Source organism: Gouania willdenowi, chromosome 9 (assembly GCF_900634775.1).
Source record: "Gouania willdenowi chromosome 9, fGouWil2.1, whole genome shotgun sequence".
In the NCBI taxonomy this organism is placed as follows: Eukaryota; Metazoa; Chordata; class Actinopteri; order Blenniiformes; family Gobiesocidae; genus Gouania; species Gouania willdenowi.
The window spans coordinates 19752671-19775085 of record NC_041052.1 but is presented as its reverse complement, the minus strand read 5'-3'; the positions used below and the strand labels follow the sequence as shown (position 1 = coordinate 19775085).

General features: G+C 39.1%; 1 protein-coding gene across 2 annotated transcripts in view; it reads left to right on the top strand.

Annotated features, from left to right (window-relative positions):
- Positions 1–22415, top strand: part of arb2a (ARB2 cotranscriptional regulator A) — a 159622-nt gene that overhangs the window by 116388 nt on the left and 20819 nt on the right. For both annotated transcript variants that reach the window (XM_028457060.1, XM_028457059.1), the window contains exon 10: positions 1007–1091. In XM_028457060.1, the coding sequence (XP_028312861.1) occupies positions 1007–1091 (85 nt within the window). The remainder of the gene's footprint in view (positions 1–1006; positions 1092–22415) is intronic.

Genomic DNA, 22415 nt, shown 5'->3' with positions numbered 1-22415 from the left:
CTTAAACTCAAAAAGCCTGGGAAAAGTTAGCTGCCTTGTTCTGAGGTGTTGTTACATTTTAGTGATAGTACTATCAACTTTAGTGCATGCAAATTACACTTCATTAGTAGGTGAAGAGAGAAAGTGCTACACGGACAGAAAGATGAAGACAGCAAGAAAGAAAAAATGATAAAGAGGTCTTCTCTTCTTTCTGACAGTGGAGTTGTCAGCTAAGGGGGTTTGAGAGGAGAAGGGGTGTTTGCAGGGGGTTATGGGTCAGCAAGCTGGGCAGACACCCTCCCCCAGGGCACCCACTGATCCTCCGTGGTAGAAGGCCTCAGCTCTCCACCACAAACAAACGCCAAGCTGTCTGAGCAACATGTCACAGAGCTCTTAATTGCTTGTTTCTGTCATCTCCCTCCTTCTCTTCCCCCACCTCGCTCATTGGTAGAAGTAGCTCCTTTTTACTTACCGTATCACCCCTTGTCCTCCCAACCTGTCCCTCTACGGGCTTTTTCTCTCTCTTAGCCTCTAGACTTTAACCTTTTAATACAAACTTGTCAAAGTATGTTTCAAACAAAAAAAACTCGCCTAAATGAGTTGAATCTAAAACTGTTCCGGATCTTTTGGATCCCAGTTCTCTCACTGTGATTATTTGGTCTTAAACTCAAGGACGTTTCACTAAAATAACCTAAACTGTGCCTGAAACGGAGTAACCTGACTGATTTGGAAGAATGATGTGACTAACAGTTTGTCATATGAAGCCTACAACTAAATACATGATTGCAATTGTTCACCCACCTTAAAATGTGTTCTGCAGTTTTAATCTCACTACAGACATCTACAGCATAGTCAATGTCTTTTTAGTTCTGAAGGGTTTTACAGTCGAGAGTGCATTATTATTATTTTATTTTAGTGCTCATGATGGTTTTATGTCACAAGTGACCATAATTTAGCCATTCCCAATGCCTTTTGAAACAATGTATTTCCCCGTGGGTTTAATTGGTCTCTTTTCTCTCCCTCACAGCACTGTCGTAACTGGGTATCCAGCCCAGAGCCTTTGGACACGCCACTGAATACCATGCTCCCAGACTGTCCCAGAGTCTCTGCAGGTATCAAACACATGTTTTTTTGGTTTTCTTACTCTGTTCTAACACCCTAACCAGTGGAGCAAGCTGACTGGTAGTGCTGGCTCTGTTTGGGGGCATATAGTGTATTGTGTGGGTGCTTGTGTAAACAGATATATTTATTTTTAATGAGGCTAAAAGGTAATAGGTCTTGTGTTTTTCTCTCAGATGTAAAAGCTAGACTTGTAGCAGGTGAATGGGTCGATTTCTTAGGCATGTTGTGATAGGAGCATACTAAAAAATTATGTCACAGGGGTGTCGAACTAATTTTAGTTCAGGGACCAAATACAGACCAGTTTGCTCTCAAGTGGGCCACAGATTTTTGGCAGAAAAATAAGTCATTTTAACATTATTTTGCCCTTGCTTGCACTTCCAAGTATAAATGATATATAAAATATGAAAGGCACCGGCAATATCCAAGCAATAAGTGACAGATATGATTCCCTGCAGGATCTTCACGTTAAATTTCCTTCATTTTGTGGCCAATTTTGTGGAATATTTTGAGGGAAATTGTAAGATTTTAGAAAAAAATTAATTTCTTTAGAACAATATGCGATTAAAAATGACTGCCGTCATGTGGTATAAGCACGGGAAAACTGCAAGTCCTGGCAATTATGGTGGAGTTTCATTGAATCTGTGGGCTGAGATATCCACAACTGAAATAGTGGGTAATGTATACAATTGTTATTGTTTCCTCTGTCATTTTTACTTTCTCCTGTGGGCCAAATTGGATGCTGGATTTGGCATCTGGAACTTGAGTTTGACATGTCTTCTCGTGAATCCATTCATTCCATTTGAGTTTTTTAGTTAGTTCTATTCGTTTGCATGTGGTTTTACACCCCTTACATTTCATGATTTTCCCAAAACCAAAATAGATAGCTTATTTTCAGTTTTATAACAGATAATAAAATTTAGTATCCCTAATTTTAAGAAAGATTATTTCTTACATTTTGTACTGCTTCAATGCAAAGTTCTTCACTAATAAGTTACAGGTCAGCAGTATACTTATTGCATGTGTGCGTTTGTCGTACATTTTAATTCACATGCAGTAACTGTAATCTGGTTGAACTTAATTGTTTTTTCATCTGATTGAGGTGAATCTTTGTCAAAAGAGAGGCATTGTCTGAAAATTTTTCAACCAAAACAAGCCAATGTTGCCCTATTTATACATCATACATATTTACTGTTTGTGTTGATTCCTATTTTGCTGTTTTTTGTCACACCCGCTCCCTTTTTCATCATCTGTATCCCGTATTCATTAATCCTCTCCTGTGGTGTTTGGGTTCCTGTCCTTGTGCCCTCGCTGCGGTTGACTGGCCTTGATGATGTCACGTCCATCATGAGAATGTGCCCTTAATGTAGGATTAGGGATGAAAGATGTAATCCTCAACATGAACGTTGATAAGAGATGATGATTGTTGTGATGTTTGCAGAGGGGCACATCCAGACTTGCACAGCGTCTGACACACACAGCAGCAAAGCAGGCGTTTGCCTAAAAACAGGAAACAATAACAGAACAAGTGTGCGACTTTTTGTAGACGTACTGATGTCCAGACACATACGGATTTCTCTCATCGTTTTTTTTTTTTTTTACTGTCACACTGTATGATATTGTTATTCTCAAAGCTCCTGAGTGACCTAATAGTGAATGTGTAGGTCATCTTACACATGCTTCACATGGCAGTGAATAGATTTTTAACACTGCTATCTAATCTTGTCCTCTGAAACGACATGTTCCACATGGAGATGTGTGGGTGGCCTTAACATCTACCAGTGAATCATCTTCTTCAAATGTCATCTAGCAAAACCTATGCTGTATTTTTTTGTTCAAATGTCAGGTTTTTCTTACCTCTGAGGATTCACGCTTTTCTTAGTAGCTGCTATCAGTCAAAAGGAAACTGCAATTGGGCCAAAATATCAAGGTCACCTTTTTGAAACTGTTGGCATGCCAAACATTGTCCAACCAACGACCTGTTTGACACAGTGTCTATGCACTATTGACTAGTGCTCCATTGACTTTTGCTTCTTCAACTGGGCTGAAAAGATCTGGGTCTCCAGTCTGTTAACAGAGCTGCCAATTCGGCTTGTCTCTGGTCTTTTTTGTGTCAGCTTCTGATTTCAAAGGTTGACTGACTCATCTTTGTGTCCTTGACAACCTGGCGGGTTCAGTAGCGGCAGCCATTGTAGTGAGAGTCACAGCGGAGCAGCAGAGGTGAGAAGGTTGAGAGAAGGTTGAGGGAAGGCTGTCAGGGCGTCGTGGCCCAGCACTTGATTCAACACACAGACACATCCCAGAAGTAACCTTTTCTGCTACCATGAATGCTGTTGTCAGGGTTGCAATGGAATGGTTATTTGTTTCACTGCATGTTGGTGTGGAGGTGTTAGCAGTTGAGGTTTAAGTTAAAACCTCTCAGCAACAGAGAAAAGCTTGCACGTGTGTGTGTGCGTGTGCGCACATGGAGACACATGTCACACTATGTAAACGGTCTCTCGTGTTGAGCCAGACTGAGCCTAGCCTGGGGCAACTCAGCTGCTATAGAGAATAGGCATGAGATCAGAAACACAGTAAATGGAGGAAGATGTTTCAAGACAAATAATGTGGCAAAGTAATGGATATGAAAAGGATGGGCAACATGATGAGAATTATTGAAAGGAGAGAAGAGTTTTTTTGCTCTGGTTTTATTTGCTGTACATTTTTATTTTATCTTCTCTTATGTTCTGCCTCCTATTTCCGCTGTACATCTAATTCCTACCCTGTCTGCCTGTGTCGTGCCTCCATGGGTGTTCAGTGATGATATGATGACTGTGTTAAACATGCTTGTAGACCTTTGGCAGAAGGAGGTATGGGTAAGTGCTAACAGAGCTCGTCTGCTACTCATCATCTGTGATGCAAAGCTGGTATATCAGCTTATAGGGATGATAGATAAAGGACAATGATGCATCACAGAATCAAAAAACGCTTTTGTTTCATTTTTTCTTTCCTTTTTTTTTTTTTAAATCAATCTCAGTTTTGTATTCAGGACAGTCATTTGACTACAGTGGAAACATTTGCCTTGTACATCAGCAGGAATGTGTCAGTTTGCAGTACACTAAACACAGTCTAAATGTGCAGATAACACATATCCAATGCTCTGCTTGGGAGAGGCTCCCTTTGTGTGTCGGTCAGTGTCTGTGCGCCTCTGTGCTTAAGTGGGTGTGAGGGAGGAGAAATAGTTGTGGGCTGCATAGTGGGATTGCTTTATCTGTCAAACCTCCACCACAGCTTAAAAGACAATATTGGACTGAGAGGTATGATGAATGATGCTGGAACAATATGTTTACAGCGCCTTGCGTAAACTCCTCCGTTCATTGAATTTTTTTTTGCTGAGATGGATGATGAGTTGTTTGATTTGTGCGGCCGCCATTGGTGGGGAAAACCCCTATACGTATGACACACATTCTCTCACACACACACATGCACACAAAACTTCCTCCTGGGTGATTATTCATTGTCCAAGCTGATTATTAATTACAAAGGGTGAGCTCTCTGAAGGTAAACACTGATTAATGGCTAACAAAAGCAAGTTAATGTCTTACCTGTTCTTTAATTACCAACCCTGCCCCAGTACAAGTGTCCCAGCACAAAGCTGTAATTAACTTTAATGTGCTATAGAGTGGGACTTTTTCCCCACAATGCCTAAACACTGCTTTTTTATATTGCTAACACTAATTGTTGTTGCTTTCTTGCTTGTGAGTGTATAGATTACTTATTTTTTCTAGGCATTTCGGTAATAGGAATTGGACTAGACAGAATTGTGAAGGGATGGGACGGATAGATCAAAATTCTTTATTAAATATATACGTTTAAAAAAGAATATGTCACTTAATGATGTAGCACATTACATTTTTAGAAAAAATATTAAGTAATAATTTAAATGCAAAAATCAAAACATTAATCTCTAGTTTATCTTTGGAGCTTTTGTTGTGGAATGTTAGTCAAAATTGATGGTCTGAGTGTGCAGTATCAAAGAAAGTTGAGCAACACATACAACTAAACAAAATGATCAGTTAATCATTTATAAAGTTGCCACAAAAATCAGGTAGTATAGGTCCAAGGAAAAGGGCAGTTAGTCAGTCTTAGAAGTTACATTTTTTGTGCAATAACATAAGAGGTGTTGTAGGATTGACTCGACTGTAACCCCCACTGCTAAGACACGCGCACACACACACACACACAGTCTGATGGAAATCATGGGCTGTATTATTTTAAAGGAAACCAGTTAAATGAACCCGTTCACCCTTTAAATGTGTTTTTTCAGCTTGGTGAAGTGGAAGTCCGCTCTGTCGGTGGAAGATGACATGAAAATGTCTGTGTTTGTGTCTGTGTTTTCACATATGCATTTCACTGTTTGCTTAGCTTGACCGGCACACTCTGTGCAAGTGTTGCAGGAAATGGACAGGTAACCTGTGGTGAACTGGAACCGAACCTTTGACCTAGGATCACTAAGCCTTGTTCGGACAATTGTTTGTGAGTGCTTGTTACATGAACATCATATTTGTATGGAAAATGCTGATGTTGTGGCGTTTTAGGTTGAAAAGCACTCATAGCCCTGATTCAGTTTTAAAAATTGAAAAGATGGAATAATAATGTTGTTTGACCTTCAAAAACTTCAAACCGCCAAATGAAAAGTTTGTTTTTCGGTAATTTTTACTTGACCATCAACATCAGTAGGAGTGATTGAGCTTTTTGAAAAAACTAGTACAGTGCTCGTCGGAAGTATGTATTCATGTGGGAGCTTAAGTAGCGTTGTCAATTATGGCTAAATGACTGTGTTTTAAGGTTGGATGTACAAAGAGGTGTACATACTCTGTTGGGGAGATCTGTACTCGGAGGCTGCTTCTCCTTCGGGGTGAACTCCCGTACACCTCACAATCTTTAAAGATGGTACCACGCAGAAAGAACAGGCCGCACTCTCACACCCGTGTGTGTGTGTGTGTGTGGGTGTGGGTGTGTGTGTGTGTGCGCACATCGGCCCATGTGCACGCTGTAAAAAAAGTTTCAGGTCGATCAGGCACTATATCAGGGAGATATTCACTCCGCACACACACACACAGACGTTCCTTGTATTTATCGATAGATAAGGTGGAGTTGTCAAAAAGTGTTTAAAAAACAGGTAATTTATCATTTCTGTTTTCCTAATAGGTTATGTGTTTGAGCGTGCATGTGTGTGTGATGTGCTAAGGCAGCTTTAAAATAAAGGTTTTCATCATATTTGCTGGTGATCTTATCTCCAGTCAAATTTTGGCCATGAAAACATTTTCTTTGTTCGAGGAATAGTCCACGTGTGCGTGACCAAGTGTTTGTGACATTTTTTCAGTGTGCATATGCATGTATACTGAGAAAATATGAAGTGACGGTTCTAATCACATCTAATATGTTGAGCTCTTAAACAGTTTATGGTATTGTGATTATGCTAATTAGGACCGTGTCTGGAAAGCCCAGTCTGTGTTCTAGCATTCACCCCTGCACTAGGTAAACTCTATCCACAAGGCATTTTATTGTCTCCTCCTTCTTCGTACTCTACCAGTCATCCCAATGAAAAAAGGGGGAAAAAATGAAAGGGAGCGACAAAAAAGGGAGAGAGCCCAGCATGCATAAATGAAAGTTCAACAAGGTTCAATGAAACACTTATAGAATTTGCTGCAATATAGTGGGGTTTTATAATCTCATTATCATCTTAGTACCAGATTTGCCCATAAGGGCTGTTTCTTATTCTCTCTTATTAGCTCCTCAGATTTGTCCATTTGTTCTTATGCTATTTGCCTAGCAGCCAATCACTGGGATAGAATCTCAAATAAATACCCCTTCCTTCATTTTGCAACTTGTTTTGTTTTTCCTTGCCGTACCTCGTACAGTTTTATTTATGACTCTGTTAACTCTTAGTTGCTGTTGGCTCTACATTTTTTTTTTTTTATCAGACTCATTTTACTTTAAATCCATATGCATAGATTGGATTCATATGAGACTTTTGTGACTATTTTTCATAATGCACGCTATTCTCCCTTTTAGCATTCAGGGTCAGATGGGGGCGCTAATATGCAGAGTACAGTAGAGAGGCAATAGGCTGTTTTTGAATCTCAAGCCTCTTACATTGAGCTGCTGTGGGAAGTGTCCATCTTTGGTCATTCAGAGGGCATCCCCAGATTAGAGCTTCACAGACATGGATCTCATTTGCCCATATGGCCTTTTCTCATTGAGTCGATATAGGCTTTAATCCTCCCAGCCTTTACCCCTGACCTTGACATGTGGCAAACGACTTAGAAAAATGAGTGTAGAAACCAAGCGTACCCACCATTAATGGATTCTGAAGAATATAGTTCCCAAGCTAAAAAGAAAATACAATAGTGTATTCCAGATTATTGGAAAATACTGGAATACTTGCATCGTCCCAAAGTGATAAGTAACAATAGCATACATGGTTTAGCTGCATTTTCTGTGGTGGAATTAATCCATTAAGTCTTTGAGGCACTTCAAATCCTAGCCATTGCTAGCATTACTAGTCTTAGCTATAGCCTTTATCCTATCATCTTCTGATATCATGGTGCTCTCATTACCACGACACAAGTTATTTTGCACCTGTTATCACAGCAATGTTGTGTAGCAGCCCTGCTTTGGATATACTTGAACCTCTCTGATATTACTGTCAAACGGCACCACCAAATTGGTAATTTGATAAAAAGACATTCTCATAAATGTTTTGAGGATAATATTGTGCCACAGTAAGTGCTGTTGCTAGGTAAACATAGCTGGTGAAATAAAGTGGATTAAGACTGGGAAAGGTTAAGCTTTGTTAATCATTTAAGTGTGAGATCATACACTTGTTTTAAAAAGCTATACCACCGCAAAGAAGGCAACCACTTCCTCCTACGGTCCAAAAACCTGGTTATCGGGTCAGGTTTTACAGTGAATATGATTCTCTGCCTTTGCTTTTATTGATCATGTGAAGTGCTGGCAACTTTACAATTGTTTACCTTGCCAAGTTATTTAAGACAGGATTTGTTCTGTAGCCCTACAGCCCTGGTTACACTAAGTATAGGTATAAAGAATAGATGGAGATGATATACTTTCGATGTACTGAGAATGACTTTATCATTTATATACTATTTACTTATATAAGTGAAAGTGTTTTTTTATAAAATTGTAATACATTCCAAAACATGATGAAAGATGGACCACGCATGCCCATACTCTATTTGCCAATAATATTCTTTTAAAATTAGGACAAATATTCCCTGCATGTCTTAAGTGAAAATGATCTTTGCTCTTTGTTGACACATAAAAACAGTTTTAAAATTATGATCCCTTGAAAAAGGAAATAAGCCGCCAGTGAAACCAATGACTGCAAGTGTAATAGCAATTAGAGAGATTTTTCTCCCAGTAAAAACATAAAAGAGTAGAAAGAAAATGGTTTATAAACACAGCTTGTTTATGGCCTAGGAAGCAGCAATTATAAATTGCTCAGAGAGTTATTGTGCTTATTGTGCCAGTGAGTAATGAGTTACACTGTGCTGATTCCTCATTGATGCTATGGCTCCTGATCTTCAACCCCCTTCTCTTGTTTATCCACCAACATCCTCGGACCGCCGCTGGTATATAATTCACCCCTGAGTACCACCACGTAGCATATAAACCATGTGTCAGCTCAAGCTTTGAAAACGGTCAAGCACAGAGTTGAAGCAACAAAGTCTAATAAATGAGTCGTAAAAAAGCAGAGTGCTGTGTTATCCTTGGTGTGCATTGTTGTTGTTTTACTGTGAAACCAGTTCTTTTAGCTTCAGCAGCCTGAGAATTATATAGTTGAAAATCTATTTTTGATATGTTGTCATTTTTTGCCTCATTTAGTTTCCATTTTTATGTGTTTGATGTGATGTGAGTCACTTTCAGACAATGGAATCCATTTTCTGTCAGTGGAGTTCAACCTATGTTCACTATGTGAATAAATGTTGGTTTGTTGCTTAAGTATTCAGGCTAAGGTAGAGATACGTGATCCCACTTTACATGCAGGAGCTCACTCAGAGATTTGTGTGTATGTCCAACCCAAGACGAGGAATGTTGTGTGTACCACTGTGTTATCATGGTGACCTGGAGACGGGCTGGTTAGTTATCACTTCGGTTACCCTCCCAGGCATGAGCTACAGAGCCAGTGGAAAATCGGCACTCCTGCCTTTCTCCTGCTGGTCAATCAGTGTGTACACCTACTGCAGGGACACCTTCTATCTAATCAACCTTTAGACAGGCCACTTAGCCGTGTACCCATGCACACACGCACACACATAAAACAACTAAACATATGCTCACAGATTCACAAGCCCTAAACACAAGCAGTGTTAGACAGTCACAGTATTGCCCATGTATACTGTACACTGCACTGATAACCACAGACAAACGACATTGATCTTCATCCTCTCTCAATTTCTGGAAATGACTAGCTGTAAGATGTGTGACAAGTGGTAAACATGTCTGTCAAGTATCAGAAGTCAACCCAAAGTGGAACAAGTCAGGCTAGGTATTGTCAAAAGGTAATTAGTGGGCCCTTATTGAGAATGATAGACCCTATGCCAATTTATTCCCTATAAACTCAGCTATGGGATTCAAGCTCCTTCTACCACTTTGTTTGTATTTGGATCCCAAACCACTCTACAACTTTAGAGGAGACTGTCAGCTCTTCAAATTAAGTGGATCAGAATTTGGACTACCTTTTTGCACCATCAAAACAACCCACTGACCATAAAAACCCCAAGAGTAGATTACCAGAGATGAAGAAAGGTTGGGGCTTGTGTGCCATTTCTAAAACACTTTGCGAACACTAAGTGAATCTGGCACAAGCTGTTGGAACAGAATCCAAGATAATCTAGGGGGAAGTAAATTGCATTTGGCAACAGGCAGCTATCAGGTAGTAATTAGTATAGCTAACATCCCAGATGAAGAGTCGAGTCTGGGTCAGGCTAAAAACTTCAAGGGTCTTAGTAGTAAAGGGTTGGAGGTCAAGCCTTGCCCCCTCCCCTCAAAGAATATAATCTCATGCTGTGCCTGCTCAGATTTGCTGAAATCTGAATTTACCTTTGACCTTAAGGTGTTGTAGCCAGTCACATGTCATGCTGGCTCCCCTGGACTTTTATGAATGAGTTCCTATTAGATTGCCTGAGCAATTCGACTCAGAAATCGGCCTAACCTCACCTCCGGGATTTACCCTTACACAAGATGAGCCTTTCAACGTAAATGTTACCTAATGGCTTAAACCCATACTTGGCATTCCTACCTTTTGATGGCCGCCAGATCAACCTTTTACTATCATTTGAGCAGTTCATTTGAGCAAACAACAGAAGAGAGAAAGTATGGTTGTCATTTTGTTGGTAAGAATATTCTGTACATAAAATAAAAGGTGGTAGACCTGGTGCGTTTCTAAATCCTTTGGTGACAGTTTCCTCACCTGCTGCGAAGAAATCACTAAGATTGCAGCAATGATTTGCGCACGTGCGGAAGTTGTGGAGACCGCCCTATTTAAATGAGTGTTTTGCTCATTCAATGTGGAGAGGTGAGTACACAGAAGCACACAATGAGATTTGAGCAGTGACGTGCCGTGTGCACTAGGTTTGAGCATGCAGGGCGTTCCAAATCGAGACCACCAATGTCACAACCAATGACAATTTTGTATGTTTCTGCTGGCAAGTGTTAATTCAATTCAATTTAATTCAACTTTATTTGTATAGCGCAATTTACAACAAAGTAATCTCAATGTGCTTATCAAATATAAAATTCATAATAAGAAAGAAAAAACCCAACAAGATCCACATGAACAAGCATTTAGCCATCTAACAAAATCAGCGTTGACACATTAAAGAAACATAAACAATTATTTAATGTAGCCTCCATACTCTCCCAACAAAATAAATCTCATGACACGGCAGCGCATTCGTTGTTTGTGTTGGAAACACAGAAACACGTAGAAAATGACAACAACTCAGAACAGCCTCAGTGAGGCGCATCCACAAAGCCAATCCTTCCTTTTGTACCATTCACTGTAGAAAGTACCAACAATGTTCTGACCTTACCTTTGCTGACGGTCTGGTAGCTCAGGTGTTGGTCTCCCATCTTTTAAAAGCTGTTGTTTTTCCTAAAGAAAAAGTTTCTTTATCGTCTCTAACGCTGTCATCCTGACTGTAAGGCAAGGCAAGGCAAATTTATTTGTATAGCGCATTTCATACTCAAGGCAACTCAATGTGCTTTACATGATAAAACATTCAATTGTTTAAAATCAATTAAAATCATCAGTAAAATCAATTAAAATCATCAGTAAAATCAAATAAAATCATCAGTAAAATCAATTAAAATCATCAGTAAAATCATCATGACATCAACAACATGACTAAAAATCTCTCTCTCAATCATATGCAGTAGAGAGAAAAAGTGCCTTTAACTTTGATTTAAAAATGTTAGTGTTATCCCGCTTTTAGCTAGAGAACGTAGCAGCAGCGGTCACATGATATCAATTCAATAATGCACTGTGAACGTATGTATAGCATTTAGCATAGTGCGGTTACGTCCAAAGAGCTGCCTTTTTACGTAAATGGTTGTCATCTTGGAGAACTGACTGTGCATGCGCAAACACATATAAACACGCTATGGAAACAGAGACAGAGCAGCAAAGTGCTTTTAAAAAGGGGTGTGGCCTCCTCCTGCCTTACAGCGGTTAGGAAATAGCGATGTTTAGCATTTGGGCTTTGAAAAGCACAACACTTTCAAACTTATAGGTACTGTAGGCTATTGGAAATTGAAAAATAAATAATTTATAATTATATTATAATTAAAACAACTAATCAAAATATCAATTTTGATATTGAAAAACAGGCAGATTTGGACAGAAACCATCCTATTGATCTGCCATTGATCTGAGTTAATGCAGAAACAGTCAATCAGTCTACACCATTTGAAGATGATCTACTGATCATCATCCAGCAGGTCTGAGCAGCGCTGTGTCACACACACTGTCCTATGTGAACAATGCGCTATCACTGCGTAAATTACGCATCTGATCAGCTGATTCTGGCCTAACATCAACGCGACATGAGTTTGACGGTCAAAACATGGAGAGAAAGACACAGAAGCTCACTGGAGCTGTGCGTTCAAAGCGACATCCATGGAGGTCCGGGCACAGTGACCCTCTGGTTCTGCACCGCAGCGAACACACACTACCGGACTCCACATGGGCTTCAGGCATCCATCTGTTCTCTCCCTCAAGCACTTTACTCACATTTTATTTTCTCATTCAGTAGATGTTAATATTGACTATTGTTTTATTTGAATTATTTTCTTATACTAGAAAGGTTAACTGGAGCCTTTTTTCCATATCCGCTGTGTTTTTTGTAAACATTTACTGCAGTGGATCTCTGCGTGTGTGTTTGCAACTGCTTGTCAGTTGTACTATTTTCCTGTGTTAAAATGATCACTGCAAACAGTTCCAGATTTGATAAATTGCATTGCACCCACTGCATTAATTTATTTGCATTTCCTCCTCCCATTTTTTAGTTCCCCTTGTGAGCTCCACTTACTATACATATTCATTAGAGGGAAACGCGCTAAATGGATGAGGGTGCATTGCGACGTGTAGCAGCCGCGCACTCCTGATTCCCTGGGGTTTGTACGGCTTTTTAGCCCATGGAGTGACGTTTGCACACGTTTTAATACCACTAAACTTTGAGTGAATCCACCCCTAAGTGTGGGGTCACTGTGCATTTCTTCCCATTACAAGTCTATTTCTTTTATATACATCAAATATTCTTTGACAAAGCAGATAATAATAAAGTGAGTTAAAAATATTTATTTTGATATGACTTGGCACTTCAAGGATTTTAAGGGAAGCTACAATATGTGTAAGCACAGCTCCCACTTATTATGTGGACTATGTCTAAAAGTGTATGTCTGTAACATTTACTGTAGAGAATAAACACTCATCAATGATATAGAATTGTCATCGATCCTGTGGAGAAATGAATTTGTCTTCTCAATCATGAAATAAATATTTTCTGTTTAAAGAGCGTTTTGCTTAATAGCATGAGCACAGTTTGGTCCCTGTCTGATTTTTCATTAATAATCCTCTGATATCTGTATTTTCCTATATATTAAAGGTTCTACTCAAATAACTTCAATCTCAGAGGAATCGAGATAAGCGAAGCTCCGCAGGGGGGAGAAAAATGTTTGAACTGTAAACTTTGTTGCAATTAATTTATCCCTTCTGCTATTTCTGGTGCTTTTCATCTCTAGAATCCTGGCCTAGTTTCTGCTTTTTGTTTTCAGTAAAACCAGCTAAGCTGTGGTGTTCAAACCAGACGGCCATTAGATCAGTGCACTCTAGGCCTGACCTCTGACCAGCTAAGCCCCTACCCCGCCCCCCTGGTAAACCACTCACCCCCACCCACTTGACACCTGCCTGCTTCGTTCCATGCCCCATCCCTGTCGCTTCTTGGAAATGATATTATGGCCTTTGGATCATCCTCCCTGTCTTCCTCCATACAGTAATCCTATTTGCTCTGTCATGTGTTGGTGTTCACAGATGCCAGTGCAGGCGTGCTGTGGTGTTGGTGTGTCTGTGTGTGTGTCTGTGTGCATGTGGTATGACACACAGCTGTAAAAAACACATTGGCCTAGAGAGGGTGGTCACAAACAAATACACATGAGATTTTGAACCGCCATTTGTTTGTATTGGTGCCAAATTGTGGATGTACGTTTTCATTGAGACTTTTTTTTTTAAGTTTACCCTCTTCACCTATTCCCTTCCCTTAGCATAATGAACTAAAAACAAATAAAATGTTGTAGGAAGACGCAACGTGGGGTGGTTTAGAGTGCAGGTGGGAGGCGGGAATTCCCACTCATTGAAGAGACTGGCCAAATGAGAGAGAGAGAACGCAACGGGGTGAGAGGTCCTTGGCTACAGTCCAACCTTTGGCATCTCGGTGTCCACATTTAGTTCCAGCTGAGTGCCCACACTGGGCATGACAGTACTGCCTACAATCTGACCTCTCGACCGAGAACCACTGCTCGCCTGTTTTCGCCACCCCTTTTGAGTTTGTCCTTTCTCCTTTTTTCAAGCCCCCTCCTCCTCTTTGTATTTCGGAAATGGCTTTATAACAGCCAAAACTGCAGCGTTTTGGAATAGATTTGTCAAAGCAGTGGGATGGGTTTGCTATTAGACAAACAATTGGGCGCCTTTTGGGCTTTTTTTTTTTTTTTTCAATTTCAATCTTGTGCAATTTATCTTTCTCATCTTGATCAAAACAAAAAATCTTAAAAACTTTTTTTTTGATGTTTAGAAAAACTGCAGGTGGCGTTATCCAAAAGGATTTTATCTGTCATAAGTATAGCACTCTGTTTTTGCTTTACTTTTTAATTAGAAAATATAATATTTAAATTTTAAATAATCACATTCACTTAAGAGATAACATGTGTAAATACTGTACATTGTGATTTAAAATTTAAACCCTATACATTACTGGAAGTCAGTCATAGTTTTAATTTAAATTTAATACATTTTCATTAGGACACAATTTACCTAATTCAATCCATTGTACATATTTTATGCTATTAAAGGGTTTTTATTAGCAGGAATTTATTTAGCAATTTTATGGATGTTTATTATTCCAATTCATTTCAGTAGAACATAGGCTGCGAGCTTCATTAGGTTGGGAAAGCCACCTTCACAATGATATAATCTGCTGTCAACAAAAAGCCTATTTATATCTAGGACATATTTAACGTCTTTAGAAAGTCATTGGCAAAGTCTTTTGCTATCTATCTTATTTTGTTTCTGCATTCCAGGTGCTTTCTTTCTGTATTTTACATGCGTGTCTGTGAGGTCAGTCAGTCAGCATACCCAGATGGATTTTCTTTGGTTACTCTGATTTCCTCCCGAAGTAAAACAACTGGATGGTTGATAAAAAAAAATGTATTTACTTTTTTTAAGTCTAACCTTCTATACAATTCTCATTCTTTCAATAAGACTTGTATTTATATATATATATATATATATATATATATATATATATATATATACGTTTTTACATATTTAAACACAAATATTGTTTACCATATTAGAGCATGAAGACAAAGTATACTATGTATGTAATACATATACATAGTATACATATACAATGTAATAAATAATACAAAGGATGGTTAGTCACCTAACATTTACATCTTTTTAAAAGTTTTATACTGAAGTTTGCATTAAGTTTAATGCCTAAGTAGGTCATGGATTAATTACATACATGTAATTATTCATGGTAAAATTAGTTCCTAACTATTCAGTGAAAAATAATTTTCAAAACTAAGTTACATTCAAGAGTGGCTTTTAGGAGATTAGGTGATTGTCTCAGATACCAAAGATTAAACCAAAAACTTGAAAACTACTGGCCCAAAAAACAACATTATTGCTATTGAAATGTTGGTTTGAAATTGTTCTAATAATTTTTTCTGCTTCTTCGCCTTTGTGCATTGCTGCTACACTGATGTCAAACCAAGTCGGCATCAGGCCAAATTGGAATAGCTGTTATACAGGCAAATGCTCGGAGGCAAGCTGATTTTTGGAAGGCTAATGAATTTCACCTGTATTGATCTCCATGGGAAATGCTTGGATAATACAAGAATAATTTAAAGAAAAATAACATGCTGGAATTGAGGTGTCTGAGGGGGTGGAGGGGAGAATGTGCGTGGCCCAAACATGTTTGTGCAGACTTTGTCAGGAGGCAGGTAGTGGAATCAAGATTGGGTATTGACGAGATAGGGAGCGGGGTGACTGAGCCGCAGCAGTTGGAAATAAACTGTGGGAGGCACACGGCCAGTCATTACAGTGAAGGCGCCTGGCCCGGTTCAACCTTGAGCCAGTCGATAAGCTATTATAACCATGCAAATTGTGGCCAAATCAGAGACCTGACATATTGGTATTATATTCCTCTACCACCACTGGGTTTTGCATCATAATTGAGATCGAGCAGCAATGCGCAATATATGCACTTGATGTTTAGGGTGTGGAATCAACAAAGCACATCATTGCATGTTGGACAATAATATGAAAGCTGACAAGTTTAAGATTAATTCTGCTCTTTATCCCAAAGACTCCTTCTTTCCTTCACCCATACACGCTTTCCTGTCTTTTGCACTGTCTCTGTTTCTCCTCTTTAGCAGGACGGCAGTCTGCCAGGTCATTTACTCTCAGTGACAGTGGGATGCATCTAACAGGACTGCTATGGGTGATGTAATTTAGGCTAAAGGCTGTGTAAACACTGCAGTGACCTTGGTTTTAGATTTGTCAATAGGGCTGGGTTAAAGAACAGAGAAGAGGATTGTGAGAGGATTGAGAGCAACATGCCCCGGCTATGATAGTTGGAAGTCTCTCGCTGACTGAATGTTGTGATAACCTGAAATACCTGAGTCTTACCTCTTGCTGCCTTTGGCTGTCCTTCTGCATTCCTCTCTCACATCATCTAAGCTCTCTGTGCCTCCTCTGCTCCCTTCTTCATTTCAGTACACTCACTTGCTCCTGGAACACTTGACATTGCTCTGTCTGCTATATCTACCCTTTCTATTATTTTCTCTGACCTCTTTGATAGCTGTACATCTGCCCTCCTCAAGGTAGCTGGTTCAGTGTTTTGGATCTTGCTCTTTGCTGTGGTGCATTTTCTATTTTTGTACTGTTATCAACCAATTACTGGTTTTCATGGGCTTCAGAAATATGACCTACAGATTTAGTGGATGAAGCACCAGTTTTCCACCCTTCTTAGAGCCAAACTAGATCTCAAGTCCAGTTGCATGATGTTCAGTCGCAGTAAAACTTTGTCCTTTTAAAAATTTGCCATTTAAAAATTAATCATTTGCATTGTAGTTTTGAGTTGATATATGATTATATAATGTGTAAAAAGTAGGAAAAATCTTTTCAAATGTTTACTCTGTTGGCTGTATTTTCCAGCCAAATATTATACTATTATTATTATTATATTATAACTGTGCCTAAAATAATATAATACTGTACAAGTCATTGATAAAGATCTAGGATTATAGCATTGAAGACATATTAAATGGCTCCCAGTGCTTTTGACATTCTTTGATGTTTGTTTAGCTATGTATGTGAGTATGAATGTGACATCATTATGACACAGGATTTTTAGTATTTCAGCAGACGTACACACACAAGCAAGTCCACCTTCCCTAAATATCACCTTTGGCTTTGATAAGCTAGTTGCATTAACGTTCCAGTGTTTTACCAACACCTTTGACTGAGGTAAATACATCATTAAAACATTTTAATGGCTCAGACCTATTAAACTTGCACTGAAGCTTTTAGTCCCAGGGCTTCTGGTGCCTATACAATACTGAAACCTATTTGATTGTGGAGTGTTTAAAAAAGTGTACATTTGTTCCACCAAATTGTGCATGCAGCAACTTTGCAGATGGGCATTGATTATTCAGAGAAATAGCTGTGGAGTAGTTTGCAATTAAACCATGAAACTCTGAGGCATGCTAATTGAATCAGAAAATTAGTGACAGCTCTTTTCTGAGCTGCAATAGGCTGGCAGAGCACGCAGCAGGTGTTTGCCCGTTCAGCTGTGGAACAAGGTATTTAAGTCTTATTAGCAGGGGTATAATGTTTTTTTAATATGGAACTGCAAGATTCTCAGCTTTTTTTCTGCACCCATGTCACTGAAAAACTTTTGTCCGCTCAGGGCATCAAAACTCAACATTTGGGCCTTAGAAGTAAATGTCTGAGGAGGTGACAAATGTATTTGTTAAAGCTGTTTTCAGCGATGATTACTTCATCTGTTCGAGTGGTTTCCATGTGTGAAGACCACATGTTTGCTAATTGTTAAAATATGTGTTTTTAAAACTTCCTCAGTCTGCTTTGCTCACCACCTTAAGAGCTTCCTTACCCAGCACTTTACTTGTCTACCTTGATGCCCCGCTTCCATATTTTTGCTGCACCTTGGGAGCCTCTGTTTGCTGACATTGCTGTCTGACACAACTTTAGAAAATGGTAAGGAATTAAATATTTATAATATTTGAGCATGCCTCCAATGTGGACTGTTGTCACAGCATCTGAGGTGGAAGTAAGGAAATTTACATCAGTTGAAAGACCATGCAAGCATAAGTTCTTTCAGAGCTTGTGTCGAGTCAGAGTAGGGGAGACAGAAAGAGGTGTGCAAAGGCTAGTGTGACGTAAAGGTAGCGAATTCCCTAGGCAGACTGTGTTGTGCTTAATTCAGCAGAGGCAATGAATTAGATGGGAAGTGTTGGTGTGATTTCCAGACAGACAGCTTCATGTTCTCTGCCTGTTGAGCTTCCTTGGCCCCAACATTCCTCAGCATTCACATCCAGCTCTACCTCTCACTCTGATGTCCTCACCCACTTTACACACACGGACAAGCATTGAGAGACAGACCGAAAAAAAACTACCTAACAACTATTTATATATTTAGACTGATGCATACTATATCTTGCACAGCTGTTAATATCATTCATATCTTATATTTCAACCTCACTTTCAAAAAAATACAAATCTGTGTGCTTTTTTTCTATGTTGATAATCTTTCTGTCTACACTTGTGTATTGATCAGTGTGTTTATGTTCGTGATTGTGTATATGGTATCTGCTCTCAGCGAGATATGGGAGAGGGTGGAATAAGGTCTTAGACTGATGAAAAACCATCCGCTATAAACCAGTGTCGGGCATTGATTTTTCCTGTAATGAGTTCCAAGAATATCGACATGCACGGGAGCTTTGAAGCATTCATGCACGCATGTTATGCAAATACTTGTCATATGCCTTATTCTCTTATTCCTCTCTTATTGAATAAATGAACCTTTTGTGTACATGATCATCGCCTATATTTTGACATACGTCTTGAATATTTTAAATATTGTGTCTTCTGGAACCATGATGATATTTTAGGTCATTGCAGCTAACTCCACTTGCCATTTTTTGTATTTGTTGTTTAAATTATTCTAAGTTCTGGTCCAAAAGTTGAATACATCCTATAGTTGTATTATTTTTCTACATGTACTTTTTTGTGTGTAAATTATGCTTTGCCTCAAATACGAACTTTGTCCTTGTTCACCCTTCCAAACTAAATCGGGACTCTTCACTTTCCTAAAGACTTTTTTTAATCTTCAATCGACCCCCTCACACACACACCCTCCTCCTTTTTCTCACAGTCTTTTACTACTCAAGCATCCCTGCTGGGAGGATAAGGGCACTCCCACTCTTGGTCAACTGTAAAACATTGAAACTGAGGTAACTATGAGGTTAGCTTAATCAGCTTTTAGAATGAAAGCTTTGACACCTGCTAGAGCGGCCCACAGGCACTTTGAAGTACTGGATCTGAACTTTTACTTACCTTAATTGTCCCAAAATGTTATGGTGTTAATGCAGTATTTAGTTTGAGCATATATTGTTTTTTTTAACTTTAGTATAGGTATAGGTTTTTTTTATACAAAGCTTTGTACATTAAATGTTTACAGCCCTCTTCAGACAGGAGTGGTCCTATTTTCACTGTAATGCAGTAATCCAGTCTACTGTGCTCCTGGCAACAAAACACAATAAACAATAAAATTGAATAAACATTAAACACTGTCAAATCTCCCCACCTCTAATGGCCTTTCGTTGCCAAATACAATCACACAACACCTCTATGGGACCATAGTCATCTGGTGTCAGTGATAGATATAGTTGTCTGTCATCTGCGTAGCTCTGATAATCAACCTTACAGTTCTGTAGATTTTGTCCAAAAGGAATCATATAGAGGCTACACAGAAGAGGTCCACGAACAGAGCCCCGAGGAACCCCACAAGATATAATTAATCTGTTAGTTTAATGCTTACAAAATAACTTTGCTCCTGCAAGTAAAACTTAAACTATTGCAATACTTTTCCACATTTTCCATCTGTGCAACAAAATGTTATGGACTCCACAGTGTCAAATGCAGCACTTGGGTCCAATAGAATAAGACACGTTTTCTGAATCGGTGGTCCAACCTAATGTCATTTAGCATTTTTGCTTCTGTACTTTGATGAGAAAAAAAGCCTGACCAAAATTTATCAAATATTCTGCTGAAGGTGTATAAAAGCGTGTGTGAAATTTATTCTTTTAAAGATATTAAATACTGTAGCTTAAAGCAGGAAAAAACGAAAGTGTACTTTGAAAGTTTATTTATATACCTTTACATATATATACGGTAATTACCTTAACAGAATTTTCTTTTTGTTTTGAATATAACTTCTTACTTGACAGAGTACAATAAATGGGCCTTGGACTTTTTCAAAAATGTCTTTGTGGACTTTTAAAATTTGTTTTTGAGTGCCCTCGAGAATTTAGATTTTTCTTCACTTTATTAATGTTTTTAAAAAGCTTTGCTAGGGAATCTGTAATGACTACTAAAGTAATAATAGTAGTAATGATAGGAGTAGTATTTGGTCAAATATAATTTATTTCCCTTTACCATTTTTATATGATATAATATAAACCATTATGACCACTAACTATGTGCTGTTAGTTTTGTGGACAGGGAAGGGTATTTCCAGGGGAGTTTTGTCTTGGTTTTTTTTATAAATAAGTGTTGACTTTGGACAGTGTTTGTGTTGTTCAAGTCACATCCTCTTTGAGCAGCATGTAACCAAAAGGGGTTACAAGGTGCTCCATGCTGCTGAACCTCTCTTTTTGAACATGTTACAAAATGTCAGCCCACCAGTGAGAGCCGGTGTTAAAAGCGTCATCATATCAGCTCTTCACGGTGTTCACTGGGATGGGAAAAGGATAGAAAAGTGGGAGATTAGGAAATAAGAGAGAACAAGCAACACTTTTAAATTCTCTCTTTTTCTGGCCATTTGTGTTCACTGTTGTATTTGTATGATGTTTTTTTTCCATTGTTTGGCTTTGGAACTATTTGTGTTTTGATAATCTCAGTAATCTCAGTGGCACACATTTCTTTTGTGAGAGGCACACTACAGTGTACCTTGTTTGATGGCAGTGGCCCTTTTAACTATAGCCCCCGATGCAACCTGTTGTAAATGTATAAAACCAAGCTGCAGAAGGGGAAGCTGCTTATCCATTCTCTTTTTTTTCTACATCACCTGTTTCTTGTTTTTTTAACATTTGCTTTCTGTTTAGCTTTACCCCCTCCTCTAACACATCCATTTATTTGTTTTGTCTGTTGTCTTTCATTTACTTTGTTGTTTCAATAGCGTTTATCAGAAAGCACTATGTGCTTACCTTCATTTTCCTGATACAGACTTTTGAGTGCACTGATCTATTCAACTCAGCTTTTTTAGCTGTGCTGGCTGCATTTTTCTACCTTTGGGAGTAGCTTCTATTCCCCTTGCCACTGATGTCTCACGCTAAACTTGCTCAGGGGTCAGTAGGAGTGCCAAAGGTGCAGTGAGTGACGTGGCACTCTGGCTGACCCCTGGCAGCTTGGCAGAGCTACCTCCCTAGTGAGATTAGCTTGGAAATGCCGACTCTTGCTGCCCGGTCCAGCCCACCCTTGGGCTCTTTATTTAGCCACCAGTAAGACAGGGTGTGCCATCATTTGCAGGTCGAGGTTAGGACAAGAACCACAGCTGTATTTGACTCTTGTCCCCCAATCCCCCCAATTTATCGAAAGTGCCCAGCATGTGTTTGTAGCTTAACCATTATAGTTTTTCATTGTTGCTTTCCACTATAATTACCCTTTAATGTCAGGACTGAGCAATACTTGGCAGAAAACCCTGATACTTTAAAACCCATGCATGGCGAGATGTACTTACACACTCTAAAGCCTCAGCTCTCATTTTTATGTGCGACTAGCTTTGTTGATCGCTCATGGAAAAATAAAGTCCAGAGCATCTCACTCTACTGCTCCATGAAAACACAAAGACTTGCTGTTGCCCTACTCCAACTATGGGGCAGTCTAAGCAGGATTGGCAATTGGGAAACCTCCCCACTTACCTTGGTCAAAGAGGTGGACTCACCTTCCAACGCAACATAATGTGTAATGTCATTACATCGATAAACTCATCACGGAAGTTAATCTGGCAATGTAAACAAACAAAACAATGGGTACTTGCTGCCATATGTCCTTTTTTCATGAATCAGCAGTGCCTCAAATGTCCATTCATAGGTCAGATATCATTGCTACGTACATACATTTCAAACCAAAGCATCACAATCCAGCTAGATGAAGATTGGAAAGAATGCTGACTTGTAAGCTTACATCTGCCTCTCTCTTGATTAGCACCAGCTCTGTTAATCCA